The sequence below is a fragment of the Phoenix dactylifera genome, unplaced genomic scaffold (genome assembly GCF_009389715.1).
Source record: "Phoenix dactylifera cultivar Barhee BC4 unplaced genomic scaffold, palm_55x_up_171113_PBpolish2nd_filt_p 000298F, whole genome shotgun sequence".
NCBI lineage: Eukaryota > Viridiplantae > Streptophyta > Magnoliopsida > Arecales > Arecaceae > Phoenix > Phoenix dactylifera.
This window is the reverse complement of record NW_024067775.1, coordinates 51,204-78,488: the sequence shown is the minus strand read 5'-3', so window position 1 is coordinate 78,488 and position 27,285 is coordinate 51,204. Positions and strand designations below refer to the sequence as shown.

General features: G+C 40.2%; 2 protein-coding genes across 3 annotated transcripts; one reads left to right on the top strand and one right to left on the bottom strand.

The window, feature by feature from the left end:
* The first annotated feature begins 3,635 nt into the window (after positions 1–3,635).
* Positions 3,636–10,119, top strand: LOC103720471 (protein ALTERED PHOSPHATE STARVATION RESPONSE 1-like). Its single transcript, XM_039118006.1, has 4 exons — positions 3,636–4,814; positions 4,899–5,113; positions 5,590–5,813; positions 9,080–10,119. Exons 1-4 carry the CDS (start codon positions 4,121–4,123, stop codon positions 9,861–9,863), a joined length of 1,917 nt encoding a protein of 638 aa, XP_038973934.1. The 5' UTR covers positions 3,636–4,120; the 3' UTR covers positions 9,864–10,119.
* A 1,394-nt stretch (positions 10,120–11,513) lies between these two features.
* On the bottom strand, positions 11,514–26,485 carry LOC103720472 (synaptotagmin-2-like). 2 transcript variants are annotated; one of them, XM_026809759.2, is made up of 14 exons: positions 26,369–26,485; positions 26,226–26,257; positions 25,984–26,133; positions 23,309–23,407; positions 23,175–23,225; positions 22,951–23,074; positions 15,657–15,775; positions 15,427–15,528; positions 15,250–15,324; positions 13,986–14,062; positions 13,613–13,859; positions 13,149–13,502; positions 12,904–13,032; positions 11,514–11,932 (listed from the first exon to the last, which is right to left on the bottom strand). In XM_026809759.2, the coding sequence occupies exons 1-14, from the start codon at positions 26,382–26,384 to the stop codon at positions 11,804–11,806; spliced, it is 1,704 nt and encodes a 567-aa protein (XP_026665560.2). In that variant the 5' UTR covers positions 26,385–26,485; the 3' UTR covers positions 11,514–11,803. The 2 variants fall into 2 exon arrangements, with proteins under 2 accessions (XP_026665560.2, XP_038973936.1); XM_039118008.1 differs by lacking the exon at positions 26,369–26,485 and having other exon boundaries at positions 25,984–26,146; positions 26,226–26,362.
* Positions 26,486–27,285: the final 800 nt, after the last annotated feature.

Here is a 27,285-nt window from a genome sequence, read left to right as displayed (position 1 = left end):
CATCTCCATCATGCTAACTTGATATTTTTCAACCCATGCTACGGTCCCTTGATCCCGAGACATCACCCACAGCTTAAAAATTGAAGAACTCTGGCAACTTATCAAGCACACAGATTTCTCACCCCACCTTGCAATCCGAATCTCATGGCAATCAGATGCCTTCGTTGCCTCTCCCGGGATCGAAAGAATCTCGGAGCCCTCCTCTTCGATATCAAAGGCGACAATGTACGGGGCCGTATGCATGTAGGGCCCACAAGTTGAAGCCAAGTAGACTGTCCTGTCGCAAATAACTGGATACTCCAATTGCAGATCTCTAGGACCTCCATCGACCATCTTGTCGAACTTCCATGCATTGTTCGCCGAGACGTAGACCCTGCACCCGTAAAAGGAGGGCCAATCTGGCGTCTTTGTGAGGCAGACCAGCTCATAGCCTCTCGACATCGGGTCGACGGCGACGCCGATGCATGACAGGTCGTGATGTTCTTCGCCGGTCGGCGGCGGGATGGAGCGCAGCGTGGCGACCGGAGCCACCGGATTGCAGACGCACAAGCTACCTAAGACTCTAGACTTGTTTGAGCAGAACACGAGACCGTTGGCTGAGGCCAGGACGACCCTTTCGGCGTGCTGCAAGAACCGGAGGCCTTCACTGGGTATGCCGGCATGAGGGTCGAGGAGAGTGAGGACGACAGGGCCATAGTATGGCCGAGTGAAGAAGCCCGAGTTGGCTTTGGTGTGGCGAGATTGGGTAAGGAGGAAGTGATTGCATGCAGAGCGACGCAGAACGTACCGACTGAGGGTTCGGAGTTTGATGATGGCTTTCGCTGGGAGGAAGGAGAGGATCCCGGCGACTTCGTCCTCGGAGAGGCGTTTCAATGTGGAGGCCATGGCCGATGGTTCGCACGGCCGGAGCCAGGGTTATTTATAATATCCCGTGGATACTCCCAGTTCGAGTCGGAATCTAGTGACGCAGTCCATGATTTCATCACCCACCGTCCACGTAGATGGATAGATCATAAACTGACGAGGATCTGGACAGAGGGTACGTAGGAAGGAAATCGAAACTCCCACTTCGAGTAGGAAATTGATGCGAGTTTGTATTAATATCAACTACCTTCGATCATACGCCGACAAGGTTCAGGCATGGGCTAATTGGATTTTCTGAAAGCTGAAGCCCGAGGGCTAGGCCGCAGCCCAACTCCAATTGGCTTCAGGTGTCGACTTTATTCACCACTTGGTGGGTCTGGGATCCGGCCTTTATCTCGGTGGGGTCCAAGTCGACGCAATACTAATTTTGGAAATATTTTTTGTGGGTGAATCTAATTTTACCAAAGGCATGGCCTAAGTGGATGTTATTTAAAATCTAATATGATACCGGCTGACCATGTCAAGTAGAAAACTATGATGAGCTGTAATAATCATACGGAATCATAGCATTATTTGGAAGGGAGGAGCACTAGTCATACATTACTCATTACCAAAATTTATTTCCACAAACACTTAGTTTCCTCGAATATTTCTACGAAGCCAAAGACAAAAAAGCCCACCACATTGTTAGCCCAAACCTGAGCCCACTGACCCGCCCAGTCCAAATTTTGTAGGTCAGGCCTAATTAGAGTTCAAGAAGAGCCCAAATAGTCCAACCATATGGTTGCCACCATAATGAGGTTTATCCTTGGTTATCTTAAGAGCAAACTAAAAGAAAAAGGCTGAGAAATTCTTTGACTACATGGTGACATCCAAAATTCTACTTGTAGCCACCATGTTTGTTATGCACATATTGCAATAATCATGTCACGATGTAGGGCCTTCGAGCTCACAAAACTATTGGGCTTGGCCAAACTGTTCGAGCTTAAGCTCAATCTGACCCAATAATGACCTGGACTAAGTCATTAAAAATGCTGGTTGGGTTAGTTGAATGGGTTGGGGGAGTCCTAACCCCAAACTATGGCAAGAAACTAACACTCTAGTTTGGTGGTAGGAAATTCATCAACCTTACCTTTTAGCAGATGAGGATTATCAAATTCCCTGTAATTGGCTTGCTAAGATGTGAAGTAGTCTCTGTGTGGATTCTATCAGAGATCTGAGTTCAAATTTTTGTCCCATTGTGCAGCCTTAATTGAAGTAATGAAAATATCAAGCATGCAGCGGGCTCTGATAGAGGATAGAACCCTTGAATTTTTCTGAGTATCATCAAAAGAAGAACTTTTCTGAGTGGGGAGGAGTACCAACTAGTTGAGATAATGCTAGTTAATTGGCTGTAAGACTCACTCAGTGAATCGGTGGATCACACACTTGGACACATGGACAATAACACACTTGACTATTTTGAAAGTAGACATGTTGTGTATGTCTCAAATTCATACATTAATAAAGTTGATATTTATAGAGTTATTTTATACCGAGTTTCTTAAGATCTCAATCCCGCCTAGTTTTCTCCATGGCTAACGAATTCTCTTTTCACATGTGTGGATGTAGAAGGTGTTTTTGCCAAACCACAATATCTTATATACACAATGTATTGTTTACTTTGTTTCTCTACAAATATTGATGAAGTAGACACTATTATAAATATTGAGCACCAATCAAATGTTTTCTATAAACATTGCAGGTCAACCACTGATAGGTATATTAAGAGGATAATTGTTATGTTTATTTTTTATCAATATGACATTAATATGATATAAATGCAATCAAATTTGCAAGCAACGTAGGTGTCATCACATTGTGTTTGCAAGATATATCCATCTCGGTATTTAGGTTTTAGCAGGGAGCGTCTTGAGCCACCCCTAGAGATAAATAGTTACACTTTGACCTTTGCATCTGCTTACTATTGGAAATATAACAAGCACCAACTTTAGTCCTTGTCAGCCACAAACAGAGTAGGGTCCACCTAGATATGTGACAAAGGATCCTCATGTGGAATGGTCCATCACCCCAAGTATCTCTTTTGGTGTTCGAATTTTGGTCCTTGAAATTAACCATTTCCAAATTCCAATTCTCATTCTTAAATTCTTATACTTCTATGTGTACATTTCCTGGTCCCAAATGCAAATTTTAGCATTACATTATTGACCCGGGCAAGTTGCAATCATGATTTGAAACAGAAATGACAGATACGTTACTTTCAAAAAACAGAAACGGGTTTCACTGCTCATTTTAAAACTGCCAGGAGCTTTTGGTAATTTTAGTAAATACAGGGGCTTTTGCCGTCAGAGGGATGGAGATTTCACATAAATTTCCCAAATTGCTCCCTCGTAAATCTTGCAGGCAAAGTACATTCCAAGAACTACCCCCATATAAACCAACCAAGAATAACGAAAACGCCACCCATCTCATTAAAGACCGTAACCAAATATAGCATGCGCCCGTTGAATCTTCAGTTGACCTAAGTGCCCCTCCATTGGCCTCGTTGATTCGCGCAAACGGATACAAGATACGATAATCTTGGCAAGATCCGTTGGTTTGAAAGATATTTAGTAGAAGGGATGTGGGTATTATGGTAAATGTAGGGCCCCAACCACAACCATCTCATGCACACTGCCCAATACCCGATGTCTCCGTTCGCCTCCAAACTGTTCCACATGGTCTGTTCCACTGCTCAATTTCTCTACCTTTGTGTTCTTAAAGCCCACGAGAGAGAGAGAGAGAGAGAGAGAGAGAGAGGAGGAGGACAAGTGGAGAGGTTGGGGAGTTTTGGTAGGATTTGGACTCCATTGGAGAGAAGAAAAAGCTAGGAGAAAGGGTCTCAAGAGAGGATTAAAGCTGCACAGGAGCCCCCTTTCCTTCACTACAAGACGTGAGACACAACCATGACAGCCACCCGGCTAATCTTCCTCCGAGATCTGCCTTACAAGAGGTGAGGGGAAAAAAAAAAAAGAAACCCACAGATATTTGAAGTTCTACACCAAAAAGAAGCCACCTTTCTATTGATATAGTTCAGAGAAGAGGGAAAAAAAAACAGGGGGGATACAGAGGAAGAAGAAGAAGAAGAAGGAGAAAGGAGAAGAGAACGGTATCCATAGATATTTGAAGTTGTACAGCAAAAAGGAGCCACATTTCTTTTGGCGTAGTTCATAGAGAGAACAGGGGAGAAACAGAGGAAGGAGAAGGATAAAGGGAGATGGGGTGTTGCCAATCCAGGCTAGAGAGAGAAGAGGCTGTGGCTCGATGCAAGGCCCGGCGGCGATACATGAAGCATTTGGTGGCGGAGCGGCACGCCTTCGCCGCCGCCCACACGCTCTACCTCCGCTCCCTCCGCTCCACCGGCGCCGCCCTCCTCCAGTTCGCCAACGCCGAGACTCACCTTGACCTCCTACACCACCACCTCCCTCCCCTCCCCTCCCCATCCCCTCCACCGCCGCCGCCGCCTCCGCCGCCTCCGCCGCCACCGCCTCCCCCGCCTCCTCCAATGAGCCCCAGCTCCGACAACTGGATCTCTTCGGTCACCGCCTCCCCGGTGCTCCCCCCGCCCCCTCCCCCCCCACCACACTCGTCAAGCTGGGATTTTTGGGACCCGTTCGTCCCGTCCTCCTCTCGGTCGATCACCGAGGAGGAATGGGAAGAGGCCGCCACCACCGCGTCGGAAGTCACCGCCGCGCCCGCCGCGGCCCCGGCCCCGTCGGTTGTTAGCGGCTTTTCGAAGGATTCTGCAAGTGAGCTCGCCATGGTGGTGGTGCCCAGGAGCCGGAAGGATCTCTCTGAGATTGTCAAGGAGCTCGACGAGTACTTCCTCAAGTCGGCGGATGCCGGCAGCCGTGTATCTGTGCTGTTAGAAGCACCAAATTGCGAGCTTCCTTCTAATCAAGGACTGGCAGGCAAGCCCCTTCCTTTCTAAATCCTTGGTCTTAATCTATTTCTACAAAACTCTGTTCTCATTTTATTTCTTAGTTATAATGTAGGGAAGATGTGCAGCTATGGCAAGAGTTTGAATCCATTGCTTTGGACCTGGTGGTCCAATTCAAAAGCTACTGGTTTCACCAGGTTTGGAAGGTGCGGAGAGGAGATGGTGAGGGGAGTTGGTAATGGTGGTGGAGTTGGCACTGAGAGCACGAGCCATTCTTCTACAGTGGAGAAGCTCTTTGCTTGGGAGAAGAAGCTCTTCCTTGAAGTCATGGTACAGTGCCATCCTCATTCTCTCCTCCTCCTCCTCCTCCTCATTTTTATTTTGTTTTTTAGTTTTAATGTTTGTTTAACCTGTATATATTCCATCTTTTCCTTCTGTCCTTGGTTTTCTTTTGAGCTCCATGCGTGGTGCCAGCCTAAATGATTCTCGGACAAAAAGAAGCATTGCTTTATTTACTTGACCAAATCTTACCACAGTAATAAATTCTATATTAGAACACGCAAGCTTTTGTTGTTATTCCATTGGAACACATACCCTTTTGTTCTGTTCTCTTTATTTATTTCATTGGGTTGGGGCCAAGAATATTTCCCAATAACTTTTTAGTTTCGAAGAGAGCAGTAAACGAGACTAAATTGCCACAAGGAATGCTTGTTTTATCTATATTTTCGTTGTTCAAAAGAGCAGCTTCATTTCTTTTATCTGTAACCCCACCTTTTTGATATATATACTATTTTTATCCGCCACAGAATTCTCAGAGCCTCAAGGAGGAGCACAAGAGAAGGGTGGGCCTGCTAAGGAACCAAGAGGCAAAGGGAGTGGACTATGTGAAGGTTGAGAAGAACAGGAGAGAGATTGAGAGGCTGGAGTCAAAGATTTTGGTGTCCTCTCAGGCTATAGAGACCACCACCTCTGAGATCATCAGGCTGAGAGAGTCTGAGCTTTTTCCCCAGCTCCTTGAGCTTGTCACTGGGTCAGTCTCTCTCTCTCTCTCTCTCTCTCTCTCTCACTCTCTCTCATGCAAACATACACCAAAAAAAGCTCTTCACATGTTAACCCATTTCTCTACACAAAGGTTAGAAAAGAATGGGTTGGCATGTTGGTCCTGCCAGTACGACGCCATACTTGATTGTGGGGTTGACTGTCAGAGTCAAATTTGGTGTTTCACAAAAGAAGATGCACAAAGGTAAAAAGGGATATTTGCTAATTCCACACTTTCTTTCTGCTAATCCACCAAGCACAAGCCATCTCTTAGCCTGCTGTTATCCATGGGAACCATTGGTCTAAGGGGATGGGTAGAGGAAAAGAAAGGAGTGGAAATAGAAATTAGCAGTTACAGAAGAGCACTGGTTTGTACCCAGGTTGTCTGACAAGAAAAATAGAAGAGCACTTGGGCTGATACTCTGATGCATTCATCATTCTCATATACAAACAAATCTATTCTACCTGATGACATAGTATGAGCATGGGATCATGTAGTATCATCCTTGCTTTTATCATTGCTCTCGATATGCTAGACATGCAATCGTAAATCTTTATACAATTTTCCATTGTGTATACTGATACATATAGCTTGGTATGATAACTATAGGACTATGTACATGATACATAAAAGCTGTTCCCGATCTGCATCTGTTTGTGAGTGGAACAAATATTTAAGGCTCTTGAGCAACATGCAATTGGGCATGGGTGGGTTACATGCTAACTAGGTAGCATAGTTCGATGATTCTATTGCCATGCAAATGCTACCAACCGGACAAGATACTACTTTGATTGTTGATTCGCCTATTAAAATTGAGAAACAATGAGCCATCTTGGTTTAAAATGAGTGTCATATATAGCGGGTGACATGATCATGGTGCTACCTAGGTAGTACCTAAACTTCACCCCATGCTATTATGTATTTGTCTGACTTCTTTGTGCTATGGGTTATTCTAATATAAAAAAATGGGTGATCCCTTGGATGAAATTTCTAGAGTGCCATCTGTACCATCTAATAATGTCTAAAAAGAAAATTTAGTTTCACATTTAATAACTAAGGGCTTTTATTGTTATTTTTGTGTTTTTTCTTCCCTACAAATAAGTGAAATATTGCATGGAGATTTATGTTGGAGTTAGCATTTGCATGGAAATTCTGCCATTCCTTTATTTTTATTTTTTGAAAGCGATAAATCTTTGCCATCAAAAACGCTATAGATTATACAAATAGTTGAAAAATAAAAGGTTTAATCATAAATATCTGTTCATTATGGTCAATTTTCTTCTTGGATTTTTGACAACAAAAGCAGTAGCATGCAGGCCCTAAAGGTTTCTATTTTCCTATTTGATATTTTGCATGAAGTACAATAACATGTTAAATACACGGCTACCCTTTCTTTTATTCTTTATTTTAGTTACTGTCAATCTTTTGTTCTTTAATTCATATTCCTCTACTAACATTATAACAATCTAATTAGAGGGCGAGTTTTGGCGCAACAGTAAGACTGCTCTATTGTGACTTAAAAGTCACAAATTCGAAGTATAGAAACAACCTCTCTGCCCGTGAGGATAAGAGGACCGTCTTTAGACCCCACAGTGATGGGAGCCTCTTGCATTGCAACACTGTTTTTCTATTCTAACAACCTAATTGCCGTGCACTGCTTTCACATTTAATGTATAGATTGTTTTGAGGTCATGCATATATTGTGGTCCTCATAACTTCATCTAATGATATCAGTACAAATATAAGACATGATAACATAATGTCCACCTTGTTTTTTTTTTGTGGAATGCATCACGAGAAAGTAGCTTCATTCACAATTCCTGTAAGTTGTTCTTCAAGATCAGTCTATGGCTGCTCCTACTTTAAGAGTCATTGGAACAAAACTTTAGCAACTATGCTACCATCTAATTAAATGATCATGGAAGGTAGCCCTACAAGAATTCTTGATTATACTCATAAACATTAATAAACAAACCTAATATTATTCAAATTTAACCTATTCTCATGCCTAGACCTATACTTTTGAGCAACATAATAAAGCCAGGAGGAAAAACCTACAAAATATAATTTGCAATTTTTGTGCAAATGGATAAGCATCTGACATGTTGACTTCATGCTTCTAAATTCTAAACCTCTAAAGGGAAAAATAATTTGCAATACAAATACTTGTTTTGCCAACTTCTGACCTATAATCTTTGTTAGAAAATGCTGTATCAGTGACTTCAACCTATAATCTTTTGTTTTCTCAGATGATTTTTTTGTACAGAAAGATAATATAAATGAAGAAGTATTTTCTTTTCAGCATTATAATGATCAAAAAGGGAATTAGGCTTGCAAGACATAGTAGTAAGGCAATAAGATAAGAGAACAGCATCAGTATCAGCTAATCTTTAATACTTCTTTGCAAACAATATATATTAGGAGCACAGGCAAAATCTAGACACATCATATAGAAATGTAACTAGTCACTGACTGAATGATCTAGCAGCAAAACAATAGCCAATGGTCCAAACATAGTAAAAATGCAAACTTTTCCTCGTACTTTCAGCCAATTCCTTGTTTGGCATAGAACTATCGACCGTTCGCTCCTATACCTGATCACATGGCTACAAACATAAGCAGGAATTGGAAATCTGTTAACACCGGACTTGGTTAAATCAATCTCTTTAAACAAAGCAGGACTGGGGGCTTCTTTCCCATTTGCTCTCTCTCTCTCTCTCTCTCTCTCTCTCTCTCTCTCTCTCTCTCTCTCTTAAAACGATTTAGTAAAATTAGTTATATCTTAGTTATGCATGGCCATGAAAAGAACAATGGTATGTGCCTACATGACAGGATAATATGACATGAAAACTATCCACAACAATATTGAGTTCCTAACTACTTGGCTATGAGCCTAAACACGCAGTTAGACGTGTGAGAGAAACTTTAACTTAACCTTAACCAACTGATTCATCTTAAATATTAAATCACACCCCCTGAGAAGTGAATCTGAAATATGTAATGAAGCAAATGAAGAACCATATGATATGCAGGATATGATGTTTTTTTATGTGAACGAGACAATACAATACAACAAAGAGTCAGAGCATCATAATCTTTCGCACCACCCATCAATCAATTTTGGTTGCTGCTGCCCAATCTGTTTAAGATTTCAACTAGTCTTGTAATGAATCTAATATGATCTTGTTAAATTACTGGATTGAGGTGCATCTTTTCACTAGCTTATACAATGAATAATATTTGCCTATGAACTGCAGTTTGATGGGCATGTGGAGGAGCATGTACGAGTGCCATCAGGTACAGACCCACATAGTCCAACAACTCGAGTACCTCAACAATGCATCAAGTAATAATCCGACCACCAACATACACCGGCAGGCCAGTCTCCAGCTGGAGCTTGAGGTTGATCACTGGTACTCAGCCTTCTGCAATCTGGTCAAGTCCCAGAGAGAGTACATCCATTCCCTCACGGGCTGGCTGCGCCTCTCTCTCTTTCAATGTGACCACAACCTGCTCGGCGAAACCCAGCAGAGCTCGGACATCTACTCACTGTGTGAAGAATGGCAGCTTGCACTTGATCGAATTCCTGACAAAGTAGCCTCAGAGGGGATCAAAAGCTTCTTAACAGTGATCCATGCAGTTGTTCTTCAGCAGGCAGAGGAGCAGAAGCAAAAGAGGAAGTCAGACCTGGCATTTAAAGAGCTCGAGAAGAGAGCAGGAGAACTAAGGGCATTGGAGTCCAAGTATGGCCCATTCTCCATAACAGAGGGTTATGGGGAACCAGCACGGACATCCCCAGTTATGGAGAAGCGGGCAAAGGTGGAGGCTTTAAAGACGAAGGCCGAAGAGGAGAAGAGCAAATATGAGAAGAGTGTTGCAGTCACAAGAGCAATGACTCTGAACAACTTGCAGACAGGGTTTCCAAATGTTTTCCAAGCCATGACTGGTTTTGCCAGTGTATGTATGCAGGCATTTGAGTCAGTTTATAACCATCAGAGAAGCTCGGATCGGGTCCTTGATGTGAAGAGGTTGCTCACTTGAGGGATCCACCGAAGAAGGCTATTCATGTATAGTCTGTAAACAGTTTCAGTATAGTAAGGAGGTGGGTGTTCACAGGCTTCTTTTACATTTTAATGGATTTGGTTGGCAAAGATGTGGAGGCTACCGAAGTGCTCTGGTTCTTGTGATTTTTCATGGTCCAATGAGAGGCCTCCTGATCTGAAAAGTGACATTATACTTAGATCTGGGTGCTGGATCAGTTGTTGGATTCCATGCAATTTTTCCCTTGGGGCCTCTAGATCAGTGTTTGATATGTTCCAAAGATTTTTATTGAGGTTTGGGACCCGCCCTCGCGAAATAGCATGGATTCACAAAACCATAGCAAGCTTACTGGATATTTTAACATACCATCCATGCTGCAATTGCTGAGTTCAAACAGACTCTCTCACATAACTAAGGATAAAAGTAAATGAGATTGTAACTCGATCATAATTTGAGAATTACCGAAAACATGAGGAAACAGCTCTCAGATTTTGTAGCTGGAGCCTCCTCCAGATAGAAGTGTGACCATTTTCAGTGTTTCATCTCCTATCGTTACCAATCGTAGTTGATACCTTTCTTCATGATCTCAATCATAATTCATACTAGAGACTGAACAGCAGATTTTCATATGAACTGAGTCCTCAAATTCCAGATATATTAACAGAGTTTATACCTCCATTTTATTTAGAAGCACTTCTAGAAAATTGCAAGACTATAATAATCCAACAAATCTCAATCGCCTGACTTACCGCATTAGCTAATGTCAGAAAGAGGAGCCAGAAACCAGCATGGAGGTAACCTGCATCCTTTTCCTTTGTTTTCCGGTGATGATCAAAGCGAGTCCGATACAAAGTAGCTAATATTCATATGCAACACAAAATCATGATAAAAACAACAAAATAAATAATACAAAGGTAGAGAAGTATGGAATCCACAACCATAACAAACTACGCACACCATTAGGTCTGGAATTCTATATTCCTAGTTCAGGTATGGTGAAGACCCTCCTGTAGCTGCAACCTTGGCCACGATATGCCAACACTCTGAAGACACCGACGAAACCTCAACCCCCTGATTCTAAGGGCAACTCCACAATATTCATGAATCAAATAAAGGGATCAGGGATTACTTCATGATGCAATGCACATTAAGGAAATAAAACAAGTACTATACAAAAGGTACAACTGTTGCCAGTCCAGCTTCAACTGTTGTTTGTATAATAGAATGGAATCTCTCCAGTCCCGACTTGTATGATGATAGTTCCCTATCTGAACAATGGGCAACTGCCTTAAGGTTTGCGGCTATAAGAATTCCAAAGCAATACCCATAAGAGCTCTATTGTAGACATTTTCAGTTATGGAAGGAGATTTCACTAATGGAACATACGACCAGCTTGAATAACCCCCCCAAGTGTGGCCAAGTCTTCAGTTGCTTCTTTCCTTTGTTTCTTCTAACCCCAATCCGCTAGTTGGGGCAAAAGAAGCTAAAGCAACATTACAAGCAGCAGCTAACAAAGCACTCCATCTCCAAGCACCGGCTGTTTAGTTGCATTTGCCAGTTAGACTACATTGCAAGAAATAGCGAACTAAGCACAGAAGTATAGGGACCACTGTGTTTATTGTCATGACTTCCATTTAATGCTACTCTATGTCAGGTAAATGTAGTAATAGCAGCTCCACTCCATAAAATGATTTGATTCACATAGAACATTTGATTAAGCATGAATTGGTATATATTTGAATTTACCAATCAACAAAATCTATATCCACAAACAAAATAAATCTAAGAAAAAACTGGGTGAAAAAGAGATTCTTTGGTTCAATATCTACAGGATTTCATCTTCAATACATTGTACCATGTACTACGCACAAGCATAAAGATTCTCTCCTATTTTCTGGGATATAGTGCGTCAATGCTTGAAACTCTCCATCCGAAAAACTTCATGAAGTTCTCCACTGCAACTCAATTTGAATCCGACCATTTTTGGAGTCAATGAGATGATATTTTTCATTGATTCGCTTGTTACTCACAACATCTGCAAGGCTAATAACGACATAACCCAAAGTTTCCTGAATAATAAAGATTTATATCAGATGTTGAAGAGTTGGAAACGAAGCAGCATAAGAATGATCATTGTAAGAAAAAGAGAGAACTGTTAAGCAAAAAAATGCTGCAATAATTCTACTAATCAGCACCACCAACATTAATATTGTGACAATAACTACAAAAACAATAATGCTATCAGCACATTCACATATCTAATACCAATTCTATATCAGCAACAGCAGCTAATGATAATAATGAATATTTAGGTTATTTCCAACAAAATCACTTTATAAACTCTCATGGAAGAGATTCAATTTCGGTGAAAACTAAATAGAAAACGCCTCATGTAATCTCTCTTCTTATATACACCCCTTACATTTCTCTTTTGGACGTTGTGTGGAAACTAGAAGCAGAAAAGAAACATATAAATAAAAATATATATGCTCTTTTTATTTCAAGAATGCTCCGATGAACCATTGGTCTTCATGCCACTTGCTAGTACTGGCAGAATGCAATATATTAGACACACGGAATGACCATAAAACTTGTCAGGGAAAGCATGCACATGCCCTTTCTTGCAGGACCAACACCGCCTTACAATGTCCAAACCCTTAAAAGTCCAGATACTTAACTGCCATATCATTAATGAAAATAAAAATATCATGTTGTACACGCACACAAACACACATACACACGACTTTTTTAGAGCATGTTAAAGGAATAAAGCTCAAAAAGTTCACATCCATAGTCAGTATGTATGCACAGCGAACTTAACAGTTGTGGACCTGTAGTGCAAGTCTATATTTCAAATTTTGTGATGCAGACATGCACAGCTATTTAAGGAGGCATATTAAACTTGCTTCATGGTCAATCTGAAAATTACGTGTCATTTATATAATACTAAAAGAATAAACAAAACATTGCCTTTGTCATTTCAAGTTCAAATTTACAAATGATCAGTTAATGCTCAAATAATAGGTAATAGAGTCTGTACCTTGGAGTGTATGCCTATGCTTGGTGGCCTACTTAGTACCTCCACATGCATTTTATCATGAATTGGTGGCTCGTCACAGACAAACTGAAAGTCCTCTTCCCATCGTGGATCTCTATTTTTCTTGATGTGCTGCGGTAATAAACAAATAAATAGTCATCTCTTTATTTGATGGCTAATCATTAAAGAAATGTCAACCAAGAACTCAAAAATCCACAGTAAAACTTTATAATCACAACTAGTGATACCTTAGTCTTCCTCTCCTCGCCTCTAAACATGATTCGCACATATGGGTTTGTATGGTGTTTTCCCTCAAGATCTTGAGCTTCATGAACTATAACAACAAGCAAGCCACCACCAGCTGGAGTACCATCAGGCGCCTTTTCTACAACATTTGCATCCTCACTGATTTCTTTTGGTAGATCTGCTTCCCTAAAGGGCTTATATGTCACTTCCACAACAACCTGTCCACGTGATTTCTCATTTTGCACATCGTTAGGATCCATATTTTTAAGCATGTCAAGCGTCAAAGATTTTGGTTCATCTGGGGTAAGCTCCTTTAACTTAACAACATTCATGCCCATTTTGTCATGTTTCCCAACCTATAAAGTATATATGCTAGGTCATTAAATGAGGTATAAAGCAGAGACTGCAGAATATTGAGAAAGGGAGAACCATAAAAGAAAGGAATTTGTTAAGAAACAAGGCATACCTTTTCCCAGTCATAAACAATAAGCTCTAAGGCTTGAGTTTCTGGGTCTTTGACAACTAATTTGAATTCTTCATTCCATTCAGGGTTAAGGTTACTGTGCTTCACTGAAGTTTTCTTTGATGGAAGCTTTTCTTCTGTAAGCCTAAGTTTCACATACGGGTCTGATTTACCCAGGAGATCTTTTTTTCTCAGATTATGAGCCCTGACAACCTTCACATAAAGAATTCCAACAGGCTTCTTTCCAGCTCTGCAAGATTTATATAGTTATTGGCAGTTGTCAGGATGGGTCTCTCTCTCTCTCTCTCTCTCTCTCTCTGTGTGTGTGTGGGTAAATAGATTTCTCATTAATGACAAATAGCATATAGTAAATTACTTTGAAGGGTCCATAATTGGAACTTCCAATGTTCTAGGCCAAAGATACATATTTGCAACCTGATTCTTGATTGTCTCCTGCAAATGAAATCATAAAAAATTATCAAATGCAAAAAAAAAACAAGAAACAAAGTCTTATGTGTGTGTGTGTATAATGGTTTTGCGTACAACATCACAAAATTATGATGCTAATGCGAAGAGTTCCCAATACTGCTCCTTCCAACCCATGCAAATCAACAAACCCAGCAGAATAAATAAGAGAAAGTTTCAGCAAGAAGTTCCTGCCATCAAGCTTTAATTTTAAAAACTTATAGCAACCCTAGTTTTCACATCTTAGTTCACAAACCTTCCCTCATATACACCAGCTGCATCTTAAAACAAAGACAACAAGAAGAATTTTGTTGAAGGAGAAATAGAAATTCTGTCCTCAGCACTATGTCAACTCTGATATGACTGACATGATATAAAACAAGGTGAAAGATTCTTCAAGTGATACTAATGCTTGCTACTTAAAGAGCATTAATATCCACTTCCACGAGGGCAGGAATTGGCACAACGGCAATGTTGCTTTATTGTGACCCGGGTAACATAGGTTCAAAATATGGAAATAGCCTCTTCATGCATGAGGGTAAGGTTGCCTAAATCTGACTCTCCCAACACCCCATAGTGGCAGAAGCCTCATGCATTGGATACCCTTTTGTGCCTACTTCCAAAACTCGGTGTCTGGAACTTATACATGTTTAGTCCAAAACATACTTTACAACTAAATGATTAAAAACAACATAACATACAAAACACTAAAAAACAAAAGTAACAAAACTTATTCAAGTTTTCTGGAACTGACAAATCAATTATAATACAACATAAACTAGGGTTCGCCGAACCGGACGGTACATCCCATACCACACCGTATCGGTTTGGTACTGGCAGCCAGTACAGGAGGCATACTGATACTTGGTATGCTGAAAAAATGCCATACCGTACCGTACCAATACAGTGCTAGTGTGGCACCAGTATAAGGTTTGGTACCAAGAAAACAAGCCTTGGCATAAACAATCAACTCTTGGTGTACACCAGATGAAGTTCTCATATATATTTTGTAGCTTTATTAGAATATATTACTTTCACAACCTTGGCATATTAACTTCACACCAAGTTCAAACTAGATTACAGTAGAAGAAAATGTGAACTATTTCAAAAAGGTAAAAAGACTAAAAAATGCAATGTGGAAACATGACAAGGCTCTAGGTTCCCAGCAAAACTACCTGAACAAATTTGTAGAGACCAGGAATCGCCATAAGATCTGCTCCAATAAGTTTTAGTCCAAAGTCAACATGTGGCTGCAAAAGGGAAACAATCCCTAAAAAGTGTTATATATAATTGAGCACAAATTGCAACAATGTATAAGTAGTATAAAAATTAAGCTGCCCATTCCCACATACCTTCTCCATGAGAGACACAAGGATTTTCGCAAAACAAGGAAAGCTTGGGACCAATGGCTTTAAAGTTATACGTGGTGAAGCAAAGACTTGCAAATCAACCACCTAAATTCTCAAACCAAACATAGATTAAAAATAAATAAGCTTTAGTAGCATTGGCATCTGTTCTTAACCGCAACATTAATTTAACAAAACATTGTACTTTCTCATGAAACAAAGAGCATGTTGGTAACCTGTACAGTTGCTTTTAAGCCAAATGCTTTAACTAGAATAGTGACATTAGGGTTTCCAGCCCATTTCAGTGATGGTTCCATAATCAGTTCCTTCTCCTCCGTAACGTAAACTTTAATTCCTGGCCAAAGATATATGTGGCCACAATGGATTACAAAACATAATATAGCATGTATCTGACAAGCATGCTGGAATTAAAATACATGAAATTACAGTAGGACTAGAGTACTGCAATGTAGCAATGGCTTATGTATCAAAAGACTTGTGATGACTGATGAAACTTAGATGCAGACTAACAATGAAGGAAGCAAGCACGACAGTGATATAAGTTTCCTAAAAATGCAGAACGAAGAAAAATAAATCATATATAACTTTACAACAAGAATCTTGACAGCAGCTTAATACGAAATTATAGACAATCACTTTTCCAAAAAAACACGTAAGTGTTATCAATGCTCAAAGGTAGCATAATGAAATATAATTACTTCAGCATAGCTACTGAAACTTAAAGGGCTTTACTGTATTTTGAAGAATGTCATCCAACATCTCCCACCTAGTAAATGAGAAGAATGCATTAGAAAATAGTAGACAAAATAGAAACATACACTGCTATAGTGATAACCTAAAGAAGAATGCTATTTATGGTTCCGGCCCAAACCGCCCAGTTCATATTGTACCGAGCTGAACTGACATGGAACCGGATCGGTTCGGCTATGAAAGACAGGTACAAAGCAAAAGCTATGGTGTCAACCTAAAGAAGAATGCTATTGACGATCCGCTGAACCGGCCCGAACCGAAGAAGAAGAAAGAGGAGGAGGAGGAAAAGAAGGAGAAGAAGGAGAAGGAGAAGGAGAAGGAGAAAAAGATGATGATGATGAAGAAGAAGAAAGAGAAGGAGAAGAAGGAGAAGATGATGAAGAAGAAGAAGAAGGAGAAGGAGGAGGAGGAGGAGGAGAAGAAAAAGGAGGAGGAGGAGGAGGAGGAGGAGGAGGAGATGGAGGAGGACGAGAAGAAGGGGAGGAAGAAGGAGAAGAAGGGGGAGAAGGAAAAGCAGAAGAAGCAGGAAGAGGAGGAGGAGGAGAAGCAAAAGAAAAAAAGAAAAGGAGAAGAAAAAGAAGGAGAAAAAGGAGAATAAGGAGGAGGAGGAGAAGGTGGATAGAAACATCAAAAAACATCAAGAAACATCAAATTATACTAAAAATTATTTTTTAAAAAAATGAGAAGCAAAAGAAGAAGGAGAATAAGGAAGGAGGAGGAGGAGGAGAAGAAGGAGAAAGAAAAGGAAAGAAGAAGTAGAAGGAAAAGGAAAGGAGAAGGAAAGGAAAGGAGAAGGAGAAGAGGAAGGGGGAGGAGAAGAAGGAGGAGGAGGAGGAGGAGGAGGAGGAGGAGGAGGAGAAAAAGAAGGAGAAGAGGGAGGGGGGGAGGAGGAGGAGAAGAAGGAGAAGAAGAAGAAGGAGAAGAACGAGGAGGAGGAGGAGGTGGAGGAGGAGAAGAAGGAGAAGGAGGAGGAGGAGGAGGAGGAGGAGGAGGAAACATCAGAAAAGATTAAGAATGAAGAAACGTCAAATTATACCTATACTCATTCAAAAATTTGAAAAAAAATTGAGAAGCAGGAGGAGGAGGAGGAGGAGGAGAAGGAGAAGGAGAAGGAGAAGGAACATCAAAAAAGATCAAGAATGAAGAAACATTAAATTATACCTATACTCATTCAAAAAATTGAAAAAAAAATTGAGAAGCAGAAGGAGGAGGAGGAGAGGAGAAGAAGAAAGGAGAAGAAAGGAGAAGCAGAAGGAGAAGAAGTAGAAGACGGAGAAGAAGAAGAAGAAGAAGGGGAAGAAGAAGGAGAAGAAGGAGGAGGAGGAGAAGAAGCAGCAGCAGAAGAAAGGAGAAGGAGGAGGAGGAGGAGGAGGAGGAGGAGAGGGAGGAGAAGGAGAGGGAGAAGAAAGAAGAAGGAGAAGGAGAAGAAAGGAGAAGGAGAAGAAAGGAGAAGAAGAAGGAGGAGGAGAAGAAGGAGAAGGAGAGGGAGAAGAAAGGAGAAGGAGAAGGAGAAGAAAGGAGAAGAAGAAGAAAGGAGAAGAAGGAGGAGGAGAAGAAGGAGAAGAAGACGGAGGAGCAGAAGAAGTAGAAGAAGGAGAAGCAGCAGCAGTAGCAGAAGAAGAAGAAAAAGAAGTAGAAGCAAAAGCAAAAGCAGAAGAAGAAACACAAGAACCAGAAGCAGAAGCAGAAGAAGAAGTAAAAGCATAGAAGAAGGAGAAGAAACAAAAGCAAGAAGAAGAAGAACACGAAGGACGAGGAGAAGAAGAAAGAGAAGGAGGAGGAGGAGGAGGAGGAGGAGGAGGAGGAGAACGAGAAAAAGAAGTAGAAGAAGAAGTAGCAGAAGAAGAACAAGAAGAAGAAGAAGCACGAGAAGCAGAAGCACTCAAAAGAGGAAGAAGCAGAAGAAGAAATAGAAGTAGAAGAAGAAGGAGAAGAAGCAGAAGCAAGAAGGAGGAGGAGGAGGAGGAGGAGAAGGAAAAGAAGCAGGAGAAGAAGAAGGAGAAGGAGGAGGAGGAGGAGGAGAAAGAGGAGGAGGAGGAGAAGGAAAAGAAGCAGGAGGAGAAGGAGAAGGAGAAGGAGAAGGAGGAAAAGAAGAAGAAGGAGAAGGAGAAGGAGGAGAAGGAGAAGAAGAAGGAGGAGGAGCAGCAGCAGCAGCAGAAGAAGAAGAAGAAGTAGAAGCAGAAGAAGAAGAAGAAGAAGAAAAAGAAGAAGAAGAAGAAGCAGTAGAAGAAGAAGCAGAAGCATAAGCAAGAAGAAGAACGAGGAGGAGGAGGAAGGGGGAGAAGAAGAAGGACAAGAAGAAGGACAAGAAGGAGGAGGGGGGGAAGAAGAAGGAGAAGCAGCAGAAGGAGGAGGAGGAGGAGGAGGAGGAGGAGGAGGAGGAGAGGAAGAAGAAGAAGGAGGAGGAGGAGGAGCAGAAGAAGAAGAAGAAGAAGCAAAAGAAGAAGAAGTGGAAGAAGCAGAAGAAGAAGGAGAAGGAGAAGGAGAAGGAGAAGGAGAAGGAGGAGGAGGAGGAGGAGGAGGAGAAGGAGAAGAAGAAGGAGAAGAAGAAGAAGAAGAAGAAGAAGACGAGGAGGAGGAGGAGGAGAAGGAGGAGGAGGAGGAGGAGGAAGCAGAAGAAGAGAAGCAGAAGAAGGAGAAGAAGGAGAAGGAGAAGGAGAAGGAGAAGGAGAAGGAGAAGAAAGGAGGAGGAGAAGAAGAAGGAGAAGAAAGGAAGATAAGGAGGAAAAGGAGAAGAAGAAGGAGAAGGAGGAGGAGGAGAAAGGAGGAGAAGGAGGAGGAGAAGAAGAAGGAGGAGAAAGGAGAAGAAGGAGGAGAAGGAGAAGGTGAATAAAGGAGAAGAAAGAAGAGGAAGAAGCAGAAGAAGTAGAAGGAGGAGGAGGAGAAGGAGGAGAAGAAAGAAGAAGAAAGGAGAAGAAGAAGAAGAAGAAGAAGAAGGAAAAGGAGAAGAAAGGCGAGGAAGAAGCATAAGAAGAAGAAGGGAGAAGGAGAAGAAAGGAGAGGAAGAAGCAGCAGCAGCAGAAGAAGAAGAAGAAGAAAGGAGAAGAAGAAGGTGATAAAAGGAGAAGAAAGGAGGGGGAGGAGAAGGAGAAGGACAATGAGGAGGAGAAGAAAGGAGAAGAAGAAGAAGGAGGAGGAGAAGAAGGAGAAGAAAGGAGGAGAGGAAGAAGGAGAAGGAGAAGAAAGGAGAAGAAAGGAGGAGGAGGAGGTGGAGGAGGAGGAGGTGGAGGAGGAGGATCAGGATAGAAACATCAAAAAAACATCAACGAACATCAAATTATACTTAAAATCATTGAAAAAATTTAAAAAAAAAAAAGAATAGGCAGGAGGAGGACAAACAGAAGGAGGAGGAGGAGAAAGAGGAGAAGAAGAAGAAGAAGGAGAAGGAGAAGAAGAAGAGAAGGAGAAGAAGAAGACACCTTGCTATACAACTATACTCACATTCTTGACCTTCGCTGGACTAAGAAAAGATCTCCTACACTCCTCTCACTTGCTAAGATAGAGAATTTTCTTAGTGAAGCTTTTTATCAATGTATCATTAGTGCCATATTTTAGAAATTGTTTGTCAAAATACAAGCATATTAATCCACTTGATAATCAAATACTAGGCTTGCAAATGGATTGAGTCAACTGGGTTAAGACTAGTCCGATAATTTTTTAAACTTGTGAGTCAAGTCTGGGTCTAAATTATGATCTGTTTGATAAACCAGATTAGGATTGGGTCACAGTTTTTTTCCTACCTAACCCAACTTGAACATGGAGTAATTGAGTCCACATAGACTCAAACATTAGATGACCCAACAACCCTGGCTTTTAATTCAACCAAAAACCCATGACTTAGTTATCTCTCAACCTGTTGCCATGTTTGGGTTTAAGGCTATCTGTTTGTAGGTTAAAGACTCACCAACACCTTTTCCTATGTCCCTCCACTAATTACCCATGTTTATTAGTTATCCTTCTAGATTCTAGACAGAACGAACTATATACTTCTCTTGTATCTTGTCTTGGGAGCAAACCTTTACCCAACCCAACTTGGTCCCAGATACATCGGGTTAGCATGCTATACCTGATTTGGCCCAAGTGAGTTGATAAATCAAAAATATTTTCTATGAAGCAGCCTTGACCTGACCAAGAAAGACAATGGTTTGGGTCAGGGTCAAAAGTCATAAACCCAGAAGGAAACTGGATCGAACCCAAGTCATGCTTAATCTTATTTCGACTTGGACCAATTGCAGCCTATCAAAATTTAACTAGCTATCATATTGCAGCTCGTGATAAAGCAATGAACAAGGGAAGTTAACAAAGATCTATTTTTCTATTATATACTCAACTATGTCAAAGAAACTCCAAAGAGGAGGCAGACCAAAGAAGACTTTGATGGAGAGTAGTGATAAGAGATTTCAAGGCACTCCACCTTTAAGGATTGGTTTTGAATAGGAATAATTGAGAAAAAATACAGATGAGCTAATCCCAGCAAAGTCTACTATGACAAACCTTCTAGTTTACATAAACAGTTAGTAATCCATCCATAATGAAATGAATCCACTAGCTCAAACATTTTGTCATATGCCATTATACCATAGCTTTTTACCTCTCACTCAAGAAACATGTGCATATCAGATATATGAACATAGAAATAAGAAGCATGTATAACAATGATATATGCCAAGGTTCGCCGCCTCAGTACTGGACCCCGTACCGATGCCACACTAGCACAATATCGGTACAGTTTGGTACATATTTTTTTTAGTATACCAAGTGTCGGTACGCCATCCCGTACCGGATACCGATATCGAACTAATACCGAACTAGTATGGTACGGTACGCTCCGTACCGTCCAGTTTGGACCAGTATGGCATACCATGTAACAATGAGTCTCACCTCCCTTGTTTTTTTCCCCCATAAATCTTACCTCCTTCGTCATCTTGTCTTATTTTGAATCACCACAACAAGATTAACCAATGCAAGCACATTTTCCATTCGCTGAAGTATGCTCTAATTAAGACAAACAAGAACTAGTTATTTGGATAATTGTTGTTTCCAAGGTTCGCCATCTCCGTATCGGACCGCGTCCCAGTGCCACACTAACACAATGTCAGTACGGTACGGTACGAATTTTTTTTACTCAGTACGCCATCTGTACCGGATAACCAGTATGGTACGGTACGCCCCGTATCGCCCGGTTCGGGCAGGTACGTCATACCTTGGTTGTTTCCATTCCCCTTGACAGCTTGTCCGAGCTCTATAAACTGTTCATCAAAGGCATAATTGCTCAAGGATCAATTAACCTAGTAGAAAACTGATACAGTGCATATGATACAAAAGTTATGGTTCAATAAAATAGAGAAAATAAAAGGCACTTCATGCTTATTGCTTAGGCCTTTAAACGCACAAGGATCAACTAACCTAGTATGAAACTGATACACCACCGGTGATAGAAAAGCTATAGTCCAATAAAATAGAGGATGCAAAGGATGTGGGGATTACTGATCTGGTGTGTACAATAAATAAGAACTAAATGCTTGTGGAAGCACAGAAATAAAGATGCTAGAGCTCATAACATCTAAGGCAGGATTAGGATTTAATAGTGGCAGGTTTGAGGCTCAACTAAAAATACAAGAAAATATAGAATTTATTGCATATTTTGATCCAAAACTTGGGAGTGGTTTCATGACTTAGGAAATAAATTAATTCTTTATCATCAATATCCAATTAGCCAGTTATATTTTACCCATCAAGATTCGTCGTCTCGGTATCAGACTTTGTACCGGTGCCACACTAGCACTGTATCGGTACGATACAAGTCTTTTTGGCGTATCGAGTGTTGGCACGCCTCTCGTACTATGTACCGATATCAAATTAGTACGATATGGTATGACCCATACCATCCAATTCATGTCGATACAGCAAACCATGTTACCGACAAAAGCTATGTTATCATCAACACAATTTGAATGTACCTTAGGTTCTTGTAAAACAATCTTAGTTTGAAAACCAAAAAATACATCCTTATATTGGGCCCTACAAGAAATGAATTAAGTAGATAGCAGATATAAAAGCGATTGTTGGAGATTAGTAAACCACGTCATCATACATAGGGAAGAGTTAAATACATATGGATGAACAAGTCGGAGATATTTTCAAGATAAGATGTAGAGTACACGTACCCAGAGCGCTATCAGTGATGCTATCTCATCAGCGATGTAGAATTTCAAACATATTCATCTGAGACTTGAAAAATGCTAGAAGATTTAAAGTTGTTTGCAAGTCTAACAGGATAAAGAAAGTGGAACCTAAAAGTTTTGTGACTAAAGTTTTAAATTATTGAATGGCATATTCCCATATATAGGAGGTTGCCTAAAATTGCAGAAAAAAAATCACTATGCCACATACCGCAGAGGAAGGTGGCATCAACATTCTGAATGCTTAACTCCAATATACAGCCCAGATGGATGGCAAAATACTATAAGATATTCACTCTTGTCGGGGCATGATAAGATTTTTAGAATAGATGAAAGAGGTTGATTGCAAACTAGAGAATCAGCTATTAGCTGCTCTTCTTCTGTCCCACACAATAGATTTGGCATGTTCTTGTATTTCTTTTTCTCACTACTGACGTTACCATTTCCCAAATGAGAAAGGAAACAGAAATACTGGTTGCAATTTTTTCACGAAAATTGGAATTATTTCACAGGTGAAAGATTTATCAGCACTTCAAAGCATGTAGAAAAGTGTAGCAAAGATCTACAGAAAACTAACCTTGAAAAGTTGGTGGTAAGGAACCTAGTGTAAATGTTTCAAATTCAACAGAGTCAATTTTATACTTTGGAATATTTTCAGCAATTATGGGCTTTGCAATTTCCCTTGCCGTTCTGCAGATTGCCTAGAAAAGGAACAGCAATACATTAATATTGAATAGAAAAGACAACAAGCAGATATTCTGCATGTTCAAAATATTCAGTGAGGCTTGCAACAGAACACACCTTATCCAGATAAGGCCACATTGATCCTAGAAACTTGTTTAGCCAATCAACCTTCAAATAGAAAGAAAAGCAAGATGATTAAGAAGTTGTAAAATTAAAATTGCAGTTATAGTATTCAATCAACACACACATACTCGATCATAATCTGGATTTTTCACCCATATAGGAATCTCAGGAATCATGCGCTCCAAAGATTTTGAATCATGTTCGACAAGCGGACGGATTTTAGGATCCTGGTCATGCGAAAAGAGAAAAAATACAATGAGCACCAAATGCCATCAGTACAAATGAAAAAATGGAGAGAGTGTGGCAAGGCAACATAAAGAAACTTCTAAAAATTAATAATCACGGAAGATACAATCTACTGCAAGAAAGAAGATGCTCCTGGTATAATCCAAGGAAGAGCCAATCCTAGTAAATAACTATGACTGCAAGGATCCTATTTAGCATGTAAGATAAGATAAAAAAAGACATTTGACATTCTTACCCTCCTATATGTTATACATACATACACAAACACATATATGACAAGTACATAACATGCATGAATGCACACATTGCATAAACATATGACAGACTGTTCAAGTAGATAATAGATAGACTGATAGACATATAGATGCAAATCTTTTGATAGGATTTGAGCCTGGATCCTCTACTAGTGGAAAAAATATTGCATATCTCTTTAAATGGGAAACCTGTGTTGTAGCCATGATCTACAATTATGTTTCTAGATTTTTTTAGGCGGTAATTCAGCTTTACTGCTACAAAGCGGTCTACTTATTCACATCTTCTGGGTGTACCTCCACCAAGATTTATTTGTACAAGTGACAAAAGTTCAAGGTGCTAACATCCATCCTGCTGCAAGAATCCCCATTGAGTTTGTTCTCAATAGCTAACATAAAGGGCCAACACCTGTCCCACTGCAAGCATCCATGCTGAGTTCATCTTTGATAGCCAATCAATCAATCAGCATACTCCCCTCTCTCTGAACATGCAGAATCTAGATGTAAACAAATTGGACCAACAGCTCACTTATCTTTTGCACAATAGAAATGTTCCACCCACAGCTGCTAGTAAGGAATCTACAACAATCTTGGCATTCCAACCACAGTTTAGAACATCCTTCCCACCCCCCTCATTCAATCCTATATCTGATAACCATCAATTAAAAGTAATAATGTCATTGGCCATGGAGGATACTGACTCTGAATACATTGGCAGCCCTTGTCATTTCAACAAACGAACCCAATCCCAGCTGTTGTAGCTGCTCTTGCTAAAGAGGCATCAAGCTGGTGTTAATATGACATGGAGATGGATGATTCTCTAACTATCTTCTAGAACCTATTACCTTTTGCTAAGATTGCAAATTGTCCAAAGGTAAACCTTTGTGAGATTAACAGTTTGCCATACAACCTTGAATATCCCCTTTGTTGTGTCCGAAAAACAGCATCAATCCTCCCCTTCCAAATGTTCCAACAATCAAATAAAGTCAGAGATGCAAAAGATCTCTGTTCTCGGAGTCATATTGGTCAACCATTTCCAGCAAACATCAGAATCTACATTATGGCACCCATTGGAAACTATGGAACTTCCCTCATGTTACTGTTAATCTGCTGCAACCCCACATCATGTGTTCTACATCCTCATCCTCCACTTAACATCTAACATCAAGGTTCCAAATAATAACTACAATTGCTAAAGGTGAATTTACAATGGCAATCTGCTTTAACACATTTCTAGAAGAAAGATACGCATTCATGGCCATGTTGGCATCATCCTTATCTCCTGCCACTGTGCCAGTCCATACCTTACATTGAATACTATTTATGCTTAGCTAAGGTGCTCAGACACAAGCAAAATTTTAAAAAGCAGGCTGATGATTGAAGAAATATAGTGTTTTATTCAAAAAATTCCAACTTTTCCAAATGGTTTTCTTGGTACAGATAGAATTACATACATACATATATATATCTTTGATGATGATATTTTTTCCGTCACAACATCAAAGTGGACATTTGGTAGCATATAGTGTGCCACTTGTTGCATATTTATTTACAAGCCTAATAGTTTCTTCTATATTATTTTATGCATAACACAACCATATTTCTTGGTTGGTCTCCCTGATATATTTAAATCAAATACTTTTTTAGTAGTCGTGCACACTGCCCTACAAAGATTACTTTCCTTAAAATAAATTCAACGAGTAAAAAATCCTGAAAACATGGATCATGAGTAATAAAAAACCTAATTCTCTTTGTCCATTTGGTGGCAAAGTCATCTTTGTGGAAGCTTTAAATCCTAAAAGAGCAGTAAGTGGAGGTTTTCTTGAAGTCTAAACAAGAAGAAGAATCAACCTACTGCATTGTATGTGACAATAAGAATATTTCACCTCACATTCATTCAAAACAAACCCCAGAATTTTGAAAATCAATGCAACAGTAGAATTCTTTGGCTTGCATTTTTCTATCAAGAAATCTGGTTTAACTGCACAGATTCTTGCCAGAAATCTCACACTGTCACACAGACACCAATTCAACTGTTCAACAAGCTTCACTATCTTCTCGAAAATCAAATTTGAAGCCCACCTCAAGGCAACATAATAATAATTAAAAAAAACATAAAAAAGAAACTTAAACGACCTCAAGATTCCAAGATTCTTCATTACAAATCTATAGTAACTTCCACGGACTCAAAGTCATAAACGATGCCCACGAGGAACAAGAACAGATCTCACATAAAAAAATTAATCAAAACCCGCATCAGAGAATTACTAAACAAGAAAGCCATATCCAAATCGAGAGAGCCGTACCTTAACATCAGCGGGCTGGAAGTAGATGAAGAGATAATACCCTATCACGATCCCAGCCGAAAACCCCGTGCCAAATCCGAAGAAACCCAGCACCGTACTCACGAATCCCATAATCGATCCCCTTTCAATTCCTCGCAAAACTCTAGGACCCTAAATTCAAACTCTAAAACCCCAAATTCAAACTCTAAAACCAAGAAATAACGACAAAAAGAAGGTACGAGAAAGCCAAAAAAATCGTCCACCTTCAACCTCGTAGAAATCTCCCACCTCCCACCTGCGCCAAAATGTACGAAAATCTTTGTGAAAAGTCCGCACCGAAGAAGAAAATAAAGAGATCAATTTCTACATCTCCATCGTCTCGCTACCAGACAACCATAGCACTCACCAAGAGATTGAATCATTTAAAGAGAAAGGGACGCCCCCGGATATGGACAGCTATTCTGGGATAACTATTCTTCTTGAATAGCTAACCGGAATAGTAGAATTATTTCTTAGTGGTGGATAAGAAGAGAGAGGATCATGGGGTTCGAAAAAGGAACCTGAAAGGTGGCAATCTTTCTTCCTTTGGGGTTAGGATTCTCTTCTCCGCGTGAAAACCAGGGGACGGAATATTTACCAATAAAAAAACTAGGGACGGAATAAGAAATAAGGAAATGAGAGAATAAGCGGCGGACGGGATTCAGATCTCCAAAATGTATTTATTTTTCTACTTTCATTAAACGCACCTCACTACGGCCCAGTTTGGGGGAGCTTTTGGAGGCCAGAAAGTACTTTCTGGCCCTCCAAAAGTACTTTTAGATGAAAAACTGTATTTGGTAAATTTTTCGAAAAGCTGTTTCAGCTTTTGCGGGAAGCTGAAAATAGCTTTCGGGAGGAAGCTCCAATTTGGAGCTTTTGGGAAAAAGCTATTTCAGTTTTTTCGGAAAGCTGTATTTTTGACAAAAATACCTATATTAAAATAACATAATTACATAGTTTGTTCCTTTATAAATCTAAAAATCTGCTGGAGCCAAGAATTCTAGCCGTCAGACTCCCTTTCGTAAAAAAAGTATTTTTCTTTTCAAATTTTGTATGCATCTCTTGAACCACATTTTAGAAGAAAAAAATTTTAATCTTTTTCCATACCTTCCAAAATCAATTTATTGTTTTTTTTTTATCATCAACCTCGCGGCCCACGCTGAGATCCTCCTCGAGCGTGGACCACAAAGAAGAGCCCCTGGACCGCGGAAAATTATTTTATGGAAAATTATTATGGAAAATTATTTTATACTAATAAATATAATATTTTATACCTTTATTATT